At 40.6% G+C, this 21,774-nt stretch overlaps 1 protein-coding gene across 1 annotated transcript; it reads left to right on the plus strand.

Moving 5' to 3' along the window:
• Positions 1–793: 793 nt before the first annotated feature.
• LOC308425126 (C-C motif chemokine 12-like) lies at positions 794–2,019 on the plus strand (the record flags this gene model as incomplete). Its single annotated transcript, XM_080922357.1, has 3 exons — positions 794–866; positions 1,408–1,525; positions 1,914–2,019. 3 exons carry the CDS (start codon positions 794–796, stop codon positions 2,017–2,019), a joined length of 297 nt encoding a protein of 98 aa, XP_080778483.1.
• Between the last annotated feature and the right edge of the window lie 19,755 nt (positions 2,020–21,774).

A 21,774-nucleotide genomic window follows, 5' to 3' on the forward strand; every position in this document is an offset into this window, starting at 1 on the left:
CCAGCCCGTTCTACAAAATTAGTTCAAGGCATGTTGAGCAAGTAAGTGAGCCCTATCTCAAAAGATAAATGGGGGTGGGGAGTGTACTGGTCATGCAGCTGCAGCAGTGTGCTAATGCCTAGCATGTGGTGGTGTTCATGCCTAACTTTTGGTAATGTACATGCCTAGCATATACAAGGGTAGACCTAACATGTATAAGGTGATAACAGAAGGAAGAAAAGAATGAGGAAAATAGATAGCTGACAAACTGAAGAATGACCTTGCCATTTCTTCAGGGTTATTTGGAGTCCAGCTAAGTTCTGAGGAGCCCATCTGCTTTAGGATTGCAGTGGCCTACTGTAATAGAGGCCCGAGGCAGACTTAGCATTATCTCCAACTTCCTGGCACACTTCAAGAGACAGACCCTGGCCCCTTTACTCCACTGTGACTTCCAATTTCCTTTCTTTCTTCAGAAAAGATGCTTTTCTATTTCAAAGAAATGAGAACCTCTATCCAGTGAGGTCAGTTCCCTCATATTGCTAGCCTCATTTGAATACCTTTTCCTCAGTTTCTCAGTCTACACAGGAAGGAGACAGAAACCATACAGCTTTCTTCTGGCTGTGAGGAAATCACCCCTGGCATCCTGGTGCCTACTCAGCACAGTCCTGAGGATCTTACTTCATCCTTTCTTCTGTAGAAGCCTACCAGGCTCCTCGCTTCTTATAAAAGTCAGATGGGACTTCCAGAGGAGCAGAGACCAGTGACCCTGACTCCTGAGTTCTCCAGCTTTCATTCTAAAGCCTTTGACCTCAACATGAAGAACTCCACATGTCTTTGCCTTCTGCTCATAGCTGCCATCATCAGCCCACAGGTGTTGGCTGGACCAAGTAAGGCTTCATTTCCTTTCCCAATCTCTCAGCACACTCCAGCTGCTGTATGTTCTGAAGTTTTAAAGATGGAAAGATTCAGGTTACACCAGCTCTGGGACAAGATGCTAAATGCAGCTGCTACAGATACCGCCCCTCCTTGTTTGAAGAGGTGACCCAGAAGTGGTTTTGTGGTGAGAATGACATCTCAACACTAGAGAAGCGACAGATATGATGACTCAAAGAAGAATTTGGGGGTCATGGTCCAGAGTGCCTTCAAGAACAGCAGTCACATGTGGATACTAGAGAGGCTTCTTAAACTCTAAGCCACCAGCAACAAAGTAATGGACAGCAAGTTCTTAGAACTTCGTTGCCTGTGTCAGAAATTGATGACATTTTCCATACATAGTTAACAGCAAGGACATAACCTGTAAGGTTGTGTGACTGGGCCCTAGATACAGAAGTTGGGAGCTGTAACTCAGATACAGGCCAGAATTCTTCCTTCCCTTGTGAGAGAACCCTGCAAGGTCTTCTAACTGTCTCTTTGTGAAATTATTTTCAGATTCGGTGTTCATTCCAGTCACCTGCTGTTATACTGTGGTTAAGCAAAAGATCCACATTTGGAGGCTAAAGAGCTACGAGAGAATCACAAGCAGCCAGTGTCCCCAGGAAGCTGTGGTGTAAGTTGGCTGTACCCAGCACTCCATACTAGTTTCCTGTCTGTAAAGCAAGTGAGAGGAGTCTGGACTTATGAGCTTAAGTCAAACAGATATAGCCTCTTACCGGTCTGGTCCCCTCTTCACCTAGGAAAACTAAGCCCATTAGAGAATCCATACTTTTCCATCAGTTTGGAGAAATTGCACCCAATGCATTCAGTCAGGAGACTGGAGAGATTCAGCTAGGAGAGCAAGAACAGCGCTTCTCCCTGAGTCCTTCTTTCTCTTTTCCCAATCTTCTCTCCCACCTCTTCATCTGTGGAGGAGTAGAAGAAGCTTAGGACCAATAAGCCATGCTCTTAACAGAACCCTTGGAGTACCTTATCTAACCATGTCCTCTTTCCCTCCACAGCTTCAGAACCATCCTGGATAAGGAGATCTGTGCTGACCCCAAGGAGAAGTGGGTTAAGAACTCCATAAAACACTTGGATCAGAAGTCTCAAACTCAGCATCCTTGAACCTTCATGTCTAGGCAAAGAGTTCCTCTGACCTTCCCCATGGGCAGTGTGGTAGTTATTTATTATGATATCTAAAGAGATATGTTTTTAATAATTTAAAACACAAACTTGCTTACATAATATTTAATGATATTTAAGTTATATCTGAGCAAATTAAACTGAATTTAATTTACAAGCTGTGTATTTATTTTTTTATAAAAACTCAGTTAAATTCCTGGCAAAATGTCAAAGTTCTCCCTCGCAGCTGCCTGTGGGTTATGAGATCCATCCATGGGTAGTACAGCACCAGCTTTTGTATTCTTAGAGAATCAGTGCTTCTTCTAGTGGAGTGTGTGCTTCCTATGGCTGTGTTCAGTGTTATTATATGGATATGGCATTTTCAAAGCAAAGTACATATGTTTTCTTAAGTACATTACTCTAATTTTAGATCCTGTTAAGCTGGAAGAGGAAAGAAAACAGCAAGGAGTGACGGTGTGAAGGACCGTCCTGCTGGAATGCCTTTTGGCTGGGTGGGACCTGCTGAGGTTCAGAAATAACGTGGCAGGACATGACAGGCCCTGCTATTCCTCTAGCTCCAGCCCTTCCCTTACCTGCCCATAGTCATGAGCTTCTCCAAGTCCATTTCTTTTCTCATCACACCTATCTTTTCATGGAGTCTTGCAATGGTCTTGAGACTTTTCTAACTCCAGGATTTTCCCATGAAATGAATTCTGAAGCCCAGAGTAGTAAGATCTTAGGGGTGAAGCCAGACCAACAAGGAACACTAGACATCTGTGTGCCACACATATCTGGGATTTTGATGAGGAAGGCTCTCTAATTCATCTGCGGGAGGGCTACAGAAGTGACAGGATACGGATGCACAGTACGCCTCTGAGATGTCCAGCAAAGAGGGAAGCTACTGAGTCCAAGAAAAGAATCCAGCCAGCTCATGTCCCAAATCCGAAAGAACTGGCAGTAGGCTTTAGAAATATAAGGTTGCAGTCTTGTTGTAGGGACTTCTTAACTTCAGGGCAGGAAAGCATTAAGAACACAAGAAGTGGACTCGAACTGTAAGGGCAGGAACACACTGAGAGGTATTAACAGAAAGCGTTGCCAGGTCTGTGCACAGGATACCATGAGGAAGAGAGGGCCTAGGAGCAGCAGCTGCAGTGGTACAGGAAGACCTCGATGATCTAAGATGAATGTTAGCAAGGACAAAGTCATGTATAAAAAGACAGGCAGAGTAATGCTGAGTGTAATGCTATAGAGGGTAAACAGAGGCCCTGGATCTGAACTCATCCTTAGAGCCTCACATAGCAGTTTGAGGGGCTGGCAGTTTTGGATGCAGAATTAATTTACTTGTATTATGATCTGAATGCCTTGCTTCTTCAAGATTCATATTGGAATCTAGTCTTGTCCCTTTGTGCTGTGTGCACAAAGAAAGTAAGATGACTTAATTTACAAGTCTAGGTAGAAGGCTTAAACAAGCCAGCATGGTCACTGGTGAGGCAGCCTGGCTGCATCACAGCACAGCAGAAAAACAGAAAGGATGCTGTGTACTAAAGGGGGTGGGCACACAGAATGACCGTGATGATTCAATGCTATACCTTCAAACCACTCCCCGCATTGATCCATTCATAAGGGTGAAGCTCCCAACACTAAGTTTTCATAAACTCAACCCCAGTAAATAAAGGCCTCTCCACCATCTCACCGTCATCAACCATGCTAGGGACCAAGCTTCCAGCATGTATCCATTGAGGGACAGTCACATAAAAATCATATCATGCATTGTGATAGGATTAAGAGACAGAACCTTCAGTGGGTGACTGAGTCAGGAGGTGTCTTCTTTCATAAGTGATATTAATATGAAGTGTTTTACCCTCTAGTAAGGACAGAACACAGAAGGTGCATACATCAAGTCCTAGACAGACACCAAGTCTACTGGTACTTTGATCTTCACCATATCCAAATTCAGAATTTGAGCAATTACTCACCCTTCTTATAAACTATTATGCCCCAAAACCAGAAAATAAGCAGTTAATCTCTCTTCTTTTAAATTATTATGCCTAAGACATTGTGTTTTACAATAGGAATAGACGAGAATAATTGTTATGTTATAGTGTGAAGTTCATGTGCTTGAACATTTGGTCCCCAGCCAGTAGCTATTTGAGGGAGATAGGACAACCCTTAGGGAAGAAAGAAAAATCTTTGGAGTGAGTGACATGGAGCTTGTAGATTATAGATTATACCTTGCTTCCTGTTTGCTGCTGAAATATATCTGATCACAAGTTCATGAGAACACAGGCCAAATTGTTCATATCACAATACCATCCAAATGCTATGACAAACTGTGAGCCAAAATAAACACATCCTCCTTTAAACTGTTTCTTCCAGGTATTATAGGGAGGTTTCAGAATGGGCAGGGGAGATAGATCTATGGGTAAAGTACTTGGACCATCAAGAGAATCTGAATTCAGATCCTTTTGCTCCTACATAGAAAACAAAATATGGTAGTACCAATCTTCAACTCCAGAGGCAAGAAGAGTAACTAATGGAGGGAACATTTGTCACCCAGTCAGTCCCAAGGCCAATTTGTAAAAGCTCATGAGCATTCATTTAAGGGTAAGGACTCCTCTTCCTGGCACTCTCTTTTTTTCCACTTATATATTTATGTGTGCTGTATATGTTTGTATATGTCTGTGTGCAACATAAACCTAAATCATCCAAAAAAATGAGTGAGAAACAAGAGTAGAGTATAAGTAAATGCTAGAGAAAACTAACAAGACTAAAGGTGGCTCTTTGAAAATAAAAATAAAAGCAATAAACCTTCTTCTAGAATAAGCACATGCAAAGGCTAAAGGCACAAATTACTGTCAGAAATTCAAAAAGGGCATCTTTACTATTGCTTTAAATAAGACGAGATCATGATGAATAAAAGATTATTGAGAGCCCCTGGTCCAAAACCTGAAAGCAGAGGAAAAGCTATTCAACTTCTTTAAATATGCACTCCGTGAAAACTCACAAGGGGAAGTATAAATAACTAATATGTGTCTTTATCTATTGCATAAGTTGGATAAAGAATAGTCCTCCAATCCTGAAAGTTTAAGGATATCCTAAATCAGACCAATAAATTCTATTGAGCGCTGGAACTACAAATGCTACCCCTGCTCAGCAACTTGTTCTAAAACACAAAAGCAGAGTGAACACTTGCAAATTTACTTCAAAATATACATAGACAGAAAGAGACCTGTTGTGCTGTGCTGAGATTACAAGAAGAGCCAATACTATCATCTGTTTGCTCTTTGCAACCTAGCAGAAGCCAGATAATATATCAAGCAAGAGAAAAGCATGATTCATGTGTACCCTGGCCCTCTCTGGCTACCTAGTCCAGCTGATAAGGGTAATCTCCAGCCTCATGGAAGATAATCTGTCACAAAAAGTAAAAGAGAGAGTGATTGAGTAAGACACGCCAATGTCACCCTCTAACCACAGACAAAGTTACAAGTGAGCATATCCACACATCCACTAGCAAGCACCCATGTAACACACACATACATGCACTCATACATGCACACTTGTGCATGTGCACACGCACACACACACACACACACACACAGAGAGAGAGAGAGAGAGAGAGAGAGAGAGAGAGAGAGAGAGACTTAAACTATTCAAAAATTGATTACTGTAAACTATAGCATCAATTAGCTAAATAAATAAATAAATAAAAGGTCACATGACCCTGGAAAACATTGAACAAAAGCACACACCCATCAGCATTCTAAAGCCAAAATTACTTGTCAACACTTGGAACATAAGGAAGCTTCTTCAGTCAAATGAACATCTATGAAGATCTGTAGTGAATTCCACACTCATCATTGCTAAAGTAAGTGTTGCTCTCATAAGACTGAGCATAGCAGAGCACTAACCATTGCAGTGTCCCATCAGTGGGAGTCCTTGATGACCCATTAGGCAGAAGGGAAAACAGAAAGATACATAGATGAAGGAAGGAAGTTAAGCTGACTTTGAGAAAAAACATGTTTGACTTCTGCAGAAAATCACAGGGAATCAATGACAGGTATTTTTTAAAAAAGAATTTTAGAAGGATTTCAGAATGGACAAAGAATATGGAGTATGTCAATAAAGTCTTTGATGCTCAAACATGAGCCCTAAAGCTTGGATCCCAAAACTTCCAGATTGAAAACACAAACAAACAAAAACAAGCATGGTGGGCCATTTATCTGCAGTGCCACTGCAGAGTTGGGAGGCAACAGGTAGATTGTGAAATCTTGCTGAATATCCAGCCCACAAAAACATCAAGATCCAGGTTCAGAGAGAGGCCCATACACCTCAGGTACACACAGGTGTGCATACACAAACACTTTCACACAAACAAAGGTCATAGAGCACAAAGATTAATGTCTAAGATTCAATAGTCTTCATATATATCAGTAATGAATAATTCAAACTGAAATTAATGACACTGTGTCCCTTTATACTGGCACTAATACACAGAATGTCCAGCTGTCTTAGGTTGGCTCCACTGCACACCTGCTGCTATCCTTGGTGGAGGTTCCATGATCTTGGAATCTCTAATATTTGGGGTCCTACACCAAAACTGAAGCTGCACTTTTCCCAACTGTTTCTCTTCTATCCACTGCAAAGCCAACAAACCTGACACACAGTGCTAAACCTAAGCTTTTCCCCACAACCCCTTCATGCCTAGTGATTCCAGAACACACCAACCCTGCCACACAGTGCCAAGCCTCAGCTGCTTTCCCTAGCCTGTGCTTTTATGCCCCAACTTTAGTCTTTTAGATGGATGTTGATGAATTCTGTCTGGTCTTGAGCGTTCCTTGATATAGTTCTTGCTCCAATGGTTTGGTATAAATTGGCTATTAAAATTCCATTTGTTGGATGTCCTTTTATATTTGAAAACATTCTGTTTATGATTTTTCCCCAGACCATTGGGTTTGGTTATTTGTTAGCACTCAGTTTTCCTCACTGCCACTCTTCTGTCAATACAAAAAGAAAACCCACAGCACTCACCTCAAAGGGAAGAAGAAATCATTCTGGAGTTAAATGTGAATGACCATGGCCCCAAAATACAAATTCATGTTACCTGAAAGTCCATTGTCCAAGATGGTGACAGTTTGATGAAGTTTTTACAAGCAGCAGAGCCAAGAAACTCACAAATAAATACACTTTTGAAATACATTTAATAAATACAGCAAAGTAGGAAAATGTCTGCTATGAGCTTCAGATGCTGTCTAATGCTGTTCATAGCTTTTGGTTGGTGGAAATTGGAGTTCTGATAAGTTAGCATATTCCAAAAGGTTTCAATCTGTCAGTCATGGGATGCTAGGTCCCACCCAGATATGGGCAAGCAATGATTATTTAGGATGCTAAAGATAGTTTAAGGTAAATTGTAATTAGGCTTTACATTTGCAGCATTTCAACCTCTGTATAATCATTAGGTCTGACTAGTTAACCAGATTTACAAAAAGTTTAGTTGACAGTACAGTACCGAAGGCAAGAAAAGGGACAAATCGTAAAGCTACTAGTTAGCATTCTAGATGGTCTCATGATTAATTGCATTAACTCAAACTTGAAGGTAGTGATAATTTTTAAAAACCCATTTATTACCTGTTCCTCCCTCTCTCTCTCCCCTTCCCACTGTCCCTCCCCCACTCCCCTCCCCCTCTCTCTCAACTAAGTGTCCTGGGAAATAGAAAAAATATCATTGTTGGACATTTTTTTTATTTTGCATTGTTTTTGTTTATGGGGCAAAGGCAATCTGTCCCTAGAATCTCTAAAAATAATGGAATCATAAAAACTGCAGTCAATTTGCAAGATTTTGAAATGCCTATGAGGACGTGTGTACAATCATATGTATGTATGACACAGGCTCTACCTTGTGGAGTGCATCCCAAAACCAACCAGAGTGTTTTATTGCTGTTTCTATAACATTCACGCCTCTATTATACCAATGGGCATGTCTTGCCAGGCCATCATTGTTCATGACTAGCATTCACATATGAAGACTAGCATGATGTTTATTTAGGTCTGGGTCAGCTGGATTACTTCTAACTCCATCTATTTGCCTATTAATTTCACAGTTTTGCTTTTCTTCACAGTTTAATAATAGTCCCTTATGCAAGCACGTCACATTTTCATTAGGTTGTTTTCAGTTTCTGAATATTATGAATAGAGCATCATTGAACAAAGATAAGCAAGCATCTTCATAGCAGGATACAGAGTCGTTTGGGTGGATGCCTAAAAGTGGTATAACTGGATCATGTGATAGATCAATTTTTAGGATTTGGAAGAACCTCCATACTGGTTTCCATAGTGATTGCACCAGTTCACATACCCATCAGGACCTAATAAATTTTCCCCTTCCTCATATGCACTCCAGCACTTACTGTTATTGTTTTTGTTTGTTTGTTTGTCTTATGCAAACTTCTCCAAGTAGTTTTGATAGTTTTGATTTGAATTTCCATGACAGCTTCACAGAAATGTCTGCTTAATGTTTAATTTTTTTTAGTTTTTTTTCTTTGTATATTCTGAATACTACCCCTCTCTCAGATGTATAGCTGGCAAATCGTGTCCTGTTCTGTAGGCTGCTGCTTCAATTGAATGGTTATGTTCTTTGCTATACAGAAACCGAAATAGTTTCATTTGGTCCCTTTTGTTAATTGATGCTCTTAATGTCTGTGTTATCAGGATTGTTAGGAAAGTCTTTTCCTGTGCCTATGAACTCAAAGATATATCTTGCTTTCTCCTCTATCAGTTTCATGGTTTTAGGATTTATGTGAAGCCCTTGATGCATTTGGAGTTATATATAAGTTGAGAGATAAGGATCTAACTTGATTCTTCTACATGTGGCTACCCAGTTTGACCAGTACCATTTATCAAAGATACTTTTGTTTCTCCCATGTGCATGTATTGTCTCTTAGTAAAATCCCCCTGTATTAGGTGGCTGTATGCTGTGGGCTTATATCTGGGTCCCCATTTTTATATATCAATCAGTATGTCTGGTTTTGTGCTATAACTATTAACATTGTAAACTCTTAGATTCGTTTAATACTAAAAGTAATAAACAATTTGGTTCAAAATTTTTTTAATTTTGTATTAATTTTTATTTATATATGTAGCTGTCTTCAGACACACCAGAAGAGGGCATTAGATCCCATTACAGATGGTTGTGAGCCACCATGGGGTTGCTGGAAATTAAATTCAGGACCTCTAGAAGAGCAGTCAGTGCTCATAACCGCTGAGCCATCTCTCAAGCCCTGGTTCAAACTTTTGACCTCAAATTTGTACTAACATCTGCTGGTTTTATGGACTGCAAAAATGCTGGCTCATGTTCTTCATCAACAATGACAATTGGGTATTCCAAGTGCCTAAGCTCAAGATTTCAACAACATTCCCAATTCTCTATTTCTATGATTCCTAAATCATTCTTATGTTTAGATATTTTTTAAACTGTCTTAGCATTTGAAATTCTCTTTAATAATTTCTGAATGACAAACATTATAATAAATCATGTCTTCAGGGAAGGTTCAAGTGAAGACACCATGCCCTTAGTCCATCATTCCTTCTTATGTCTGGTTGCCTTCTCATACTTCAAACCTTGCCTGAAGCAAGTCTTCATTTTGGGAAAAGATTCTGTAGACAAAGGAAAAATAAACAGTTGGATTAAGGAGTATAATGACTCATGGCATACTTAGGAGTTTGGCCTTGCTAGACTTTTTTAGGTCATGGTATTTTTTTGATTGTTACAAATTTAGATACAATGTATTACTGTGTGTTGTATTTAAATGTTGTATCTGACAGAGGTCAAAACACAGAAAATCATAAAATATTATCCATGAGCTATGGTGGTGTAATATATCAAGTATAATTCAGAGTTTTAGTCCTGAGTGGTTTTACTAACTATATTTCTCACTTGAAGATTTTCTTCCTGCCTACTAATGAGGAATAATAATGACACTATTTGGCCTCCACACACACTGAACAGGATGTTTGGCCAACGGGGTTGTAGTGGACTGAAGTTTTCAGACAAAATTCATACATACATTAAGAATTCCAAAAGAAAACAGCTCTGTGATGTAGGGAGCTATGCTCCTGCAGGATGCCTCCCTCTACAGGATCCCTACCACTGCAGGATCAGCACATGCTGCCCAGCTCTACAGGGCTTTCAGGCTGAACCAGACATAGTAGAGCAACTCTGTAACTCTGTAATTATAGCATTTGTCAGACAGATGTGGGAGAATTACAGAAAAAGGACACTTTGGGAACAAAGTAAGTTCTGGGAGAGCCTGATTTACTTAGTCTTTATCTCAAGAATGAACTAACTAACTAAAAAGGAAGGGCTGAGGTACAGCTGCCATTTACTGGTAGAATACTTAACTGGCTGTCATGTGCAAGGTAACATGTAAAAATCCTAGTATTAAAAAAGAAAGGAAGAGGAGACCAGAAAGGAAAAGATTTGAGTATACCACTTTTTCAAGTTCTTTGGAGCCCATCTGGGTTCTAAAGAGCTCACCTACCTTAAGGTTGCAATAGCCTAGTGTAAAGAGGGCCAGAGGCAAAGACTTAGGCCTATCTCTGGCCTCTTGGTACCCGCCAAAAGGAAGCTTCTGGCCTCTCTTTACTCCATGAAAACCTTAGTTTCTATTTTTTTCTTCTCTACAGATATTTTCCATTTCAACGTTTTAGAATCCCTAATCCAGTAGGATTACTTGCTTAATGCTGCTGGTTTCAGTTGCTTACCTTTCAGTTTCTATCTTACAGTCTAAGTTAACCAAAGATGGTAAATGCTGAGCTTTTTTCCAGCTACCAGGAAATCACCTCAGGATCTAATGCCTACTCAGCATAACGGAGATCTTACTTTCATCTTCCATTAGGCATGGCACTGTGTGTCAGACTCCCTGCTCCCTATATATAAGGCAGACTGGATCCTCCAGACTGGCAGAGTTAGACCAACTGAGAGGACTCCCGCCTTCATTCCAAAGTCCTTGCCTTCATTCAACATGAAGATCTCTGCAGTGCTTCTTTGCCTGCTGTTCATAGTTGTCTCTGTCAGCCCATGGAAGCTGGATAGTTCAGGTAAGGCATCTTTTTTCCTAAGGTTAATGGTTTAGCAGGTTTCCTAAGGTTGATCTGAGCACAGGGCTTCCCAGAGCTGTTGCATGATGTGCAGTTTTAAGATGGAGATACTGAGACGATGGAAGAAGTTAACAAAAGCCAGTGTTTCAAAGCTAGGCAGAGAACCAGAAGTAAGTGTTTAGATCACTGAGGGCAAGCCCTGTGATGTCTCATGACAACAATTCTGGTACAAGATGCTGCATGCGGCCCTACAGATACTGCTCTCTCGTTGTTTTGGGAGATGGACCAGAAGTAGTGAGAAGGTCATCACAAGGAATAGACAAGTGATAACAATGATGTCTTGATGAAGCACTTTGGATTCTGGGTCCAGAGTGGCTTCCAGAACAACAGCCATATGTAGATACTTGAACATGGAGAGGCTTATTAGATTTAAAATTAGGTTGATTCTATGCCCATGTAAGGTGATGGACAGGGGGTCCTTAGAACTTACTTTCCTGTGTCAGAAATATGGGACCAGTCAATGAGATTTCATTATTTACAGTCATCAGCGAGGAATCCTGTAGTTCAAAAGGGGACACTAACTCCTAGAGCATATTCTGTGGCTAGAATCTAGATACAAAACTTGGGAACAGTGACTTCTATTTGCAACCTAACCCTCATCTTCTGTTATGAGAGCACTCCAAAATGTTCCCTAACCTTTTCTTTACAAAATTGCTTTCAGATAAGACATCTCCTCCGGCCATCTGCTGTTTGTCTGTTATAAACAGGATGATCCCTCTTCGGATGCTGCAGAGCTATGAGAGAATCAATAGTGTCCATTGTCCCCTGGAAGCTGTCGTGTAAGTGATTCCTGACCAGAACACCTAGTCATAGTATAGAGAAAGTGATCAGGACACACAGGCAAGTGAGTCAAACAAATGTAGCCTCTTATCTGAATGGCTCCTTACCCACATAGGGAAACAGACTGGAAAAGAAGAAATCTGTAATTTTCCAGGAGCTCAGAGGTGTTTTTCCCAGTACCTTTACCCAATAGATGACAAAGCTTCAAGTAGGACAAGAAGAACAGGGCATCCTCCTCAGAGTTCTTCCTTCTGCCCTTCCTCATCCTCCCCTCCTGCCAAGCAGCTCCTTTATCTCTGAAGCAAGAGTAAATGAGGTCTATAGACCCATGTGTGGGCTCTTTTCAGGGCATGGCACTATTTCTTCTGAGTATGCCATCTCTCCACAGCTTCCGGACCAAGCGGGGTAGGTCTATCTGCACAGACCCCAGAAAAATGTGGGTCAATAGGTACATGAAAGCCCTTGACAAGAAGTCTCAAATCCGCAGCCTTGAACCTTCACGTCTGGGTTGAGAGACAGCCAAAACCAGAAGTTCTTCTCTAACCTTCTCCGGGAAGAGAGATGGTACAAACAGCTGGTGCCTGGGCTGGGTGTTTCCTCATCCTTGTCTCTTATATAAACAACTGAAATAAAAGCTCACACTGATTTTCAAATGAAACATGGGCTCTTTTATTCAAAGTGAAGTGATGGGAAATTATAACTATCAAAGAGCAGCAGGCCATATGGGTGAAATTTTTCAAGGGTTCCAATATATTGTCTGGGTTTCATTTTATAAGGTTCAAGGGAAAAAAGACCCTTGTTACTAGAGATATAGTGGGTGGCTCTCGAATGGTTGAGATGCTTCAATTACATAAACCATTGTTCATTGCTCTTATCTGTTCCCACAATGCATCATCTTTTTCACCACAGGCATGTCCATTTGCACATAGGCATAAACAGCAAATAGAGGATTCTTTATGAAAGTTCACTTGATGATACATTTCACCTCATTGTCCATGTACCACAAACTGGTCTCAATCAGCCCCAGACTCTGCTCCAGATCATGTTTGACTAGAAACAAAGCTTATCAAGTGGTGACTAAGTGGAGCAATTTGTTTTGTGGTTTAAACACTTTTGCAGTTGATAGTGCTCCGTTGCTAACAGGTTGCTTGCTATACTCTTCAGAGACAGAGTGTGAGCATAACCCAAACCAAGTAGAGTTGCTAAGATATTACCCATGCTTGCCTGCCTCACCTTCCCCCTGAAAGACTTTTTTCCTAATTTCTAGAGAGCTATGCACTCTGTGTCTGACACATTTACATGTAACACACAATAGTCACAGTTCTCTAGAGGACCAGAGCCAACAGAACATATATGGGATGTACTAGACTGTCTTTCAGCGTGTGGACTGAGTAGCTCTTCAGTGACTGTCTCCCACCAAGGAGGTCAAGAAATCAATAGTTGCTCACCCATGAGGCTATATGTCTTGGCAGTTCTAATTTGATGCCAAAACCTAGAGGATTCCTAAAGAATCTTCTTCCCATGGTGGAAGCCCAAAGAAACTTACTCTAATATCAGTAACATCAGCAGCAACCGTGGAGATGAACTTGCCAATGAGAGTGAAAGACAAGTAAGAAAAAGAAGTTTCCTTCTTCCACATCCCTTTATGGGACTACATTGTGTCAAGTTGACAATCAAAACTAACATCACAATACCTAAAGTTAAAATAATCAAGAACACATCATGACCTGAAGAAATAAGGGTAACAGAAGACGAAAATCAACATCTTAATCAACCAACACTCCTATGTATGTGTCATTCTCTTAGTTTTGTTCTCCCAAACCTTGATATAACTGACATCATGCTAAAAGCCCCATCCAGGCCTTGAAACCAGAAAGTAGGCAGCAACTCCTTACAAAACAGGTGCAAAGACCTAGGTCAGCTGTTAAAGCAGGAATAAAAGCTGAGACCATGGGTTTCTAGATAGTCTTCAAGTAAATTCTTCAAATGTACTAACCTTGCTTTTTTTGACTTCTGTAGTTCTGCTCCTTACTAACTGAAATGTGGCAACGATGATGTATGTTCTCAGTATAAAAGACAAAGACCTATGTGGCCCAGGGCTTCACGATTTAGGCAAGTTCCCTATGCAGTCATCGACCAGCAATGAAGACATTTTTCTCGGCTTTACCATTGTTGGTGTGATTGTCTCTGGTGGGCTTACCTCACAGTAATTTCATCTCATCGTGACACAAGCTAAAGTCATTTGCAAAGAGGTACCCTCAGTTGAGATTGGCCCGTGGGAAAGTCTGTGTGGCTGTGGGCATTTGGTTGATGGTTGATATGTGAGGACTCAGCTTATTGTGGATGAGAGACCCTGCCCCAACACACACAAACTGGTGATCCTATAAGAAAAGGGGCTGAGCAAACCAAGGAGAGGGAGACCATAAGCAACACCGTGGTCTCTGCTTCAGCTTCTACCTGCCCTTCTTCATAGTCTCTGTATCAGCTCATACCTCCAGGTTCCTGACCCTGACTTCCCTCTGTGATGGACTGTGGAAACGTAAGATAGAAGACCACATTGTTTCCAAAACCCTAAAGTAAGGCAGTAATTAAACTCCTTAATCAGACTGACCCTGTGCTTTTCCCCCGAGTCACAGAATCCTTTCTGCTATAAAGACTTGGTTCAAGGAAGGCTGGAAGCGTGAGTAGGCAAACAGACATAATGAAAGTGTGATGCACTAAGAACACAGTGTCTTCATTCGGACCTTTACTAAAGCCGAGCCTGGAAGTGTGTTTGCCATTTAGATAGTATTAAGGAAAATTCCAAATGCCTTGGGAAATTTTCAAAGCATCTAAACATAAAAAAAAAAATAAGAAATAGGATGAGAATTAGCAATTTTGTCAGCAGAGTTTTCAACTTAGTTACTTGGGTACTCACCTGTCATTGTACTTGAAAATAAATAGCACCTAGATTTTTGGAAGTCCAAAAGGGTATGTCTCTAGCAGAAGTTTGTACAAATTTGAGGTGAGGCATATAAAGCTAACTGGGTTTTCTCCTTACAAGTGATAGAAACAGAAAATGGCTAGACATACCTGATAAAGTCCTTTCTCTCCAGGTGGGAGTTTTTGATGCTTGTCTTTTTCCAATTGATGGAATCACCTGATTTTCCCTTTTTATTCCTTTGGCTTTCCCTGTTCTGGAAGCTCACCATAGAAACCCTGTAACCAATTCTGATTTTTACTTGCAGTAGTTTATGTTTTTCTTTTATAGCATGCCTCAGACACATTTTACTTAATGTTGATAGGACGCTTAGCATTTTTTTCAATTAGATAGTAGATGTTTATCAAAAAGAGTAGATATTAGATTTAGAAGGACTGACAGGAATTATCTTGACCAAAAATCCTGAAATATTTCGCTGATTCTGACAGTCAATGCCATTGATATATTTAATCATCAACCTAGAAGACTGAAGACACAGACACAATGAAAATGAGAAACCAGCTTATCTCCTTTTGTTTTCCAGAAGCCATTTTGAGTTTGTAGCCAAGTTAATTTTCTGTTTACCATAAAAGGTGAGTTTCTATTTCTCAGAACTGGGCTGTTCCCTGACCCAATAACCTTGGAATGTACTGTAACCAACTGCCAGCAGCCATCTGTTCTCAGAAATGTTCTATACCTGTTTTCCATGACCCGCTGTCCTTAACTGCCTGCTCTCACTTCTGTAGCCACATTTACGTCCCCTACCCCATGGTTTTGTCCTATAAAAAGGGCTTGAGAAAATAGCTCAGGCAGAATTCATGAACCCCGTCTTATGAGCAGGCAGCTACTGATTCAGCTCTGATGTGCACCCAAAAAAAACCTTGCTTTGATTTGGCCATAATTTGAGTAGGTGATCTTCCCCCTTGGGTCTGTTGGATTAACAAAAGTTTTGTATAATGTACCAAATTTTACAAATAGATTTAGGGTGATAAATCAAATAGTAATAATTCTCTAAAATAGAATTCTTTGTATTATTCTAGCATGGTTCTATAGCAAAGAAAGGCTTTGGCCTAGTTGTAAAACAAACAGCATTTGGGTAAGATCACCAAGAACTCATCTGATATCTAGTCTCTGGATCTTGTTTTCATTATTTGATGGTATCTTTATGTCTTTTTTTTTCCTTTAAAGTAGAAATTGCAGAGATTAGTCCCAAATATACTGTAAAGGAAAATTATAATTATGTTGTAAAGGAACACATTTGGCTTTCCTATGCCTTGATTAGGCTATGTGTGCTTCCAATGGCTGGTTCCTGGAACTTGGTAAATTAGAGCCTTTCTAGAACAAGACAAATCTGCAAGGTCAGTGGCTTTTTTGTACAGCCAGCACAAATGCTTCCATTGCTCTCTGTGACTTTTAGTTCTCTCCTTCCACCAGGAGAGTTCCTGGAATGGAACTCAAGTCTTCAGACCCAGCAGCAAGAGCCTCTACCTGCTGAGCCACTCTACCATAGCTGTCTTTGAATGACTTGCTCCTGGTCAGACTTCACAGGGCGAGAACCCAGCAGTAGGAATATTTGTGGATGGGGCCGCTCTGCAGGAATGTCTTGTGGTTTGATTCCACTGTGAAGTGGGAGTCCGTGGCCCCAGCTCATTTCGTTTTTTCATTAAACCTGTCTTTACATGAAGTCTCTCCCATGACCTCTTGCAACAGTCTGCTGACTTTTTCCCTCTAACCCCAGTTTTGTTTACCCCGTGACTAAATTCTCAAGCCAAGTTAGTATCTTACAAGTGAAACCGGACTTCTGAGGAAAATTAGATGCCTAGGTCTACAGCCACTTGGAGATTTTTCTGAGAATAACTCTGACACATCTACCCTGAGGGTAGCGAGTGTTATGAAAAGCAAATAAATCGGATTTTTCTGAGCTTCCAAGAAAGAAAATAGGTTGGGGGGCCAGCGTGTGGAGCTCCATGCAGCTGAACAATAAAAAGACAGAGGAATTGGGATTGGAAATTAGGAATAAAATGTTATGTCGTGGCTTTAGGGGTCCTTGAACTTGGAGTAATAAATATTCAGGTCCTAAGGCCCCAGCAAATGTTCTGAAGTAGCAGGGGACAGTAACACACTTTGAGGAGCAACAGGGAGAATTGACTAGACTGGGCTCAGGTTTTCCATGGTGCAGGCAGGAGCTCACTAGGGCCTAAGTGTGAGCCAGCACAATTGAGTTAGTAGTAACAGTCTAGACAGAGCAATGGTGTGTGCAGTACTGTAGCAGGTACCAACAAACTCTGGATATAGACTCACACTTCTACAGCAGCATCAAGAAGTATTCAAAGGGTTTTGAGACTCAGAATTAATTTATTTTCATTATGATCTCAAAGTCTGTACTCCTCCCAGATTTATGATGGAATCCAGCTCTACCATCTTGGAACATTTGTGCTGAGTGTGTAGCAAGCACTTTATCCACTGAGCCATTTCCCTGACCTTCATGGCAAACTCTTAAAGTCAAGTTCCCTGCACCTCATGAGCTTAGCTAGCTCAAAGACAGCAGTCCTCATTTACAAGCAACTTTTCAAGATCTGTGAAGAACTGTGTTGGAATTTTGATGGGAATTTTACTGAATCTGTAGATAGCTTTGGGTAGGATGGCCACTTTTACTATGTTGATCCTACCAAATCTATGATCAAAGGCTATGTTTCCATCTTCTGATATATCCTCTTCAGCGTTGTAAAATTTTATCATGCAAGTCTTTCACTTCCTTGTTTAGAGTTACCCCTAAGACATCTTCTATTTTTTTGAGGATATTATGGAAGGTGTTTCCCATTTAATTTTCTCAGATCCTTTGTTATATGTATACAGGAGGGTTACTGATTTTTTTTTTTTTTTGTGAGTTAATTTTTTATCCAGAAACTTGGCTGAAAATACTTCTCATCTGTCGAAGTTCCCTGGTGGAAATTTAGGATTACTTGTGTAGGCTATGATATCATCAGCAAAGAAAGATATTTTGACTTATTCCATTCCGTATGTGTCTCTCTGATTTCCTTCACTTCTCTCAGTGCTCTCGCTAAGACTTCAAGTACTACATTGACTAGGTATGAAGAGAGGAGATAACCATGTCTCCTTCCTGGTTTTAGTAGAACTGCTTTGACAACTTTCAGCTTCACATGAAAACATACTCATGCTCTCGAGAGCACACGCGCACGCGCGCACGCACACACACACACACACACACACACACACACACACACACACACAGAGAGAGAGAGAGAGAGAGAGAGAGAGAGAGAGAGAGAGATCTGAAACAATACTGAACACTAAAAGAACTGTTGGAAGTGTCACCATCCTCAACATCAAATTATACTACAGAGATATTGTGACACAAAAACAGACACATTGATCAATGGACTCCAACTGAAGACCGAGATATACATAGAGAACCCTGTGGACACCTAATATTTCTATTCCAGAAATGTGCCCTGGAAGAAAGACAGTATCGTCAACAGATAATAGCAGTAAAACTGGCCAGCTTTGTGTAGAAGAATCCAAATAAATCCACCCGTACTCACCCCCATTCCTAACCCAGAAGCTATCTCCAATTGATAAACACTTGCAAATGAAAAACAATAGTTTTTTCCAAGGAAATTTCACTGGGGAAACAAACTACTCTTTAGGGTAGACCATATACCTAACAGTTAATGACAGACAGAAAACAAATTCAAAGGCATTATTAGAAGTTCCTTGTCTTATAATATCATGTCAGGATTTTCCTTTCTCTTTTAAAACTCTTTTTTGTTTTTATTTTATTTATATATATATTTTTTTATTCTACAGATCTTTTGCATATATACCATAACTTCCAGCTTTGTATTTTTATGGAATTCCTGGGTGTACAATGAGTGGATTTCTGTATAGATAACTGTTTCTCCTGCCTGTTCTTGGGCTCTTTTCCTTCAGTTTATTTTGTCAAATTCCAATGTGTTTGTTTTTGTTTTATATTATTATTTTACTATTATCCTTCAGAAGCCCATTTGTTTTACAATGAAAGACAAAAAGGAGATAGGTTTGGGTGGGAAGGGAGGGGAGGAGAATCTGGAAGTAGAGAAAAAAGAAATCACAATCAGGATATGTGGAGAGTGGGTGTGGTGCCAAGATGGCGCAAGATGGCTCTTGGGACTCGGGCCAAGTCTTGTGACTAGCCCCTGCCTTCCTCCCACTCCCGAATACAGCCACGTCATTCCTTTAAGCTGTGCAGGTGCACCCATGACGTGAGATCAGGCCAGATGACTCGGACCTTTGAACTGCAGCCACAAAACATGGACTGAGGAGGTGGAGTTGAGAGAGGATAAAAGGGACTGCGCTTGGGGGCGGAAGGAGACAGGGAGACTTTTACGTGCATGCTGTAAGGTTCCTGAATAAACTGCTTTGAGAAGAACGCTGTGTCATTGCTCCTTTTCTGCTGGTTGGGGACAGTAGTGACGAGGATAGTGTGTGTGTGTGTGTGTGTGTGTGTGTGTGTGTGTTTTCAATAGAATAAAAATAAGATAAATAAGAGGAATTTTTTTCTTTGTCTAGCCATCTCCCTGGGGTTCTTTCTTCATGCCTATGTGGAGAGATACCACAATTCTATAAGGAAACACAGAAGACAGAGAAAGGTTCTGATGTATGAACTGAATTAATTTACTTAAGGCAAATCTCTTTCCCCTCAATTTAATGAGAAGTAGAAATAGTACTTCAGTGGTGGAAAGATGTCTAGCTAATGACCCCACACATATCCTTACCCTTCTTTATAGTCATATATCTTGGTGGTCATATCTGTTGACTAGGTTCAAAGAAGTAAGTAAAGCCATTAAATCATCCAGGAGCACAGCTTATTGGAAACACCCCTAAGTCAGTTACCACCTATTTGTAGTGGAGTTTTTATTGAAATTCATACAAATATTGGGGCACCAAAGGGAGACTGCACCAAATAGCTTCAACCAAATTGATCCTCTCTCTTCCAAAGCCTCAAGATCAAACTGGATACAGAGATGTGAGTCCAGTATTCATATTCAGTCACAGTTCACAAATGTCCAAGGCTTGAAGACTCAGCCTGACCTGACACCAGGCTACTGGAAAGAGCACCACCCAAGGAAGACCTAGGGACACAGGCCTGGTGAGACTAGGCTGCGAGTAGAAGGGGAGCAGAGAGGTCTCTGCCGGGCACTCTGAAAGTATACCCCCAGATTGGTTCAGGGGAGCAGAAACCCTGCCTTAGGGTCTCTGTTTCCACCCGCCAGACCTGTGCATGCAGAAAAGGCGCTCAGGCCATCTGCTACCAAGAACAGCTGAGATCCAGGGACACAGGCCAGGTACACTGGAGAGACAAGAACCAATCATGAAAAGAAGACCACATATAATCACAGACAACAAGACGGCAAGAGGTAAGTGAAAGAACTTACCCCAGGGAAACCAAAACAAACTAGCAACACCGGAACCCAGCTCTCCCATCACAGCAAACATCGGAATGCCAAACACTCCAGAAAAAGAAGACTCAGACCCAAAATCATACCTAAAGATGATGAAAGAGATCATTAAATAAGAACAGGATGGAGGAAAACACAAAAATATAGAAGCTATTAAAGAGGAAATAAGAAAAACACTCAAAGAAATCAAAGAACTAGAGAAAAACAGAGCCAAAGAGATAAAGGAATTGAAGAAGGAATTTAAAATGGAAATGGACACAATAAAGAAAACACTAAAAGAGATAACCCTTGAGGCAGAAAACCTAAAAAAGAAATCAGGAGTCACAGATGCAAGCATTTTCAACAGACTACAAGAGATGGAAGAGAGAATCTTGGGGGCCAAAGACAACACTGAAAACATAGACAAAACAGTCAGAGAAGATGCAAAAGCCAAAACATTCCTAACCCAAAATGTCCAGGAGATCCAGGACACAATGAGAAGACCAAACCTAAGGATAATAGGAATAGAGGAGGGCAAAGAATATCAACTAAGAGGCACAGTAAATATCTTCAACAAAATCTTAGAAGAAAACTTCCCTACCCTTAAGAATGAGATGACCATGAGCATAAAAGAAGCCTACAGAAATCCAAATAGAGAGGACCAGAAAAGAAATTGCTCCCGACACATAATAGTCAAAATGCCAAGTTCCCAAAGCAAAGAAAGAATACTAAAAACAGTAAGGGAAAAGGTCGTATAACATATAAAGGCAGACCAATCAGAATCACACCCAATTTCTCAACAGAGACTATGAAAGCTAGAAGAGCCTGGACAGATATCATGCAGACCCTAAGAGAACACAAGTGTCAGGCCAAGATGCTAAACCCAGCGAAACTCTCAATCACAATAGATGGAGAGACCAAGATATTCCAAGACAAAACTAAATTTGCACAATATCTGACCACAAACCAGCACTATAATGAATTATAGGTGGAAAGCCCAATACAAGGAGGAAAACTACATTCTAGTAAAAACAAGAAAATACCTAAGCAAGAAAACCAAAAGAAGAAAAACACACAGGCACAAATCTCCGTCTAAAAGCAAAAATAGCAGGAAACAGCAACCACTTTTCCTTAATATCTGTTAACATAAATAGACTCAAATCCCCAATAAAAAGATATAGCCTATCAGACTGGATACATAAACAGAATCCAGCATTTTGCTGCATACAGGAAACTCATCTCAGAGACAAAGACAGACACTTTCTCAGACTAAAAGGTTGGGGAAAAAACCTTCCAAGCAAACTGCCCCAAGAAGCAAGCTGGAGTGGCCATTCTAACATTGAATAAAGTAGAGTTTCAAATGAAAATTATCAAAAAAAGATAAAAAGGAAAATTTTCACTCATTACAGGGAAAATTTGTCAGGAGGA

The sequence above is a fragment of the Micromys minutus genome (genome assembly GCF_963924665.1).
Source record: "Micromys minutus genome assembly, chromosome: 10".
NCBI classification, from domain to species: Eukaryota; Metazoa; Chordata; class Mammalia; order Rodentia; family Muridae; genus Micromys; species Micromys minutus.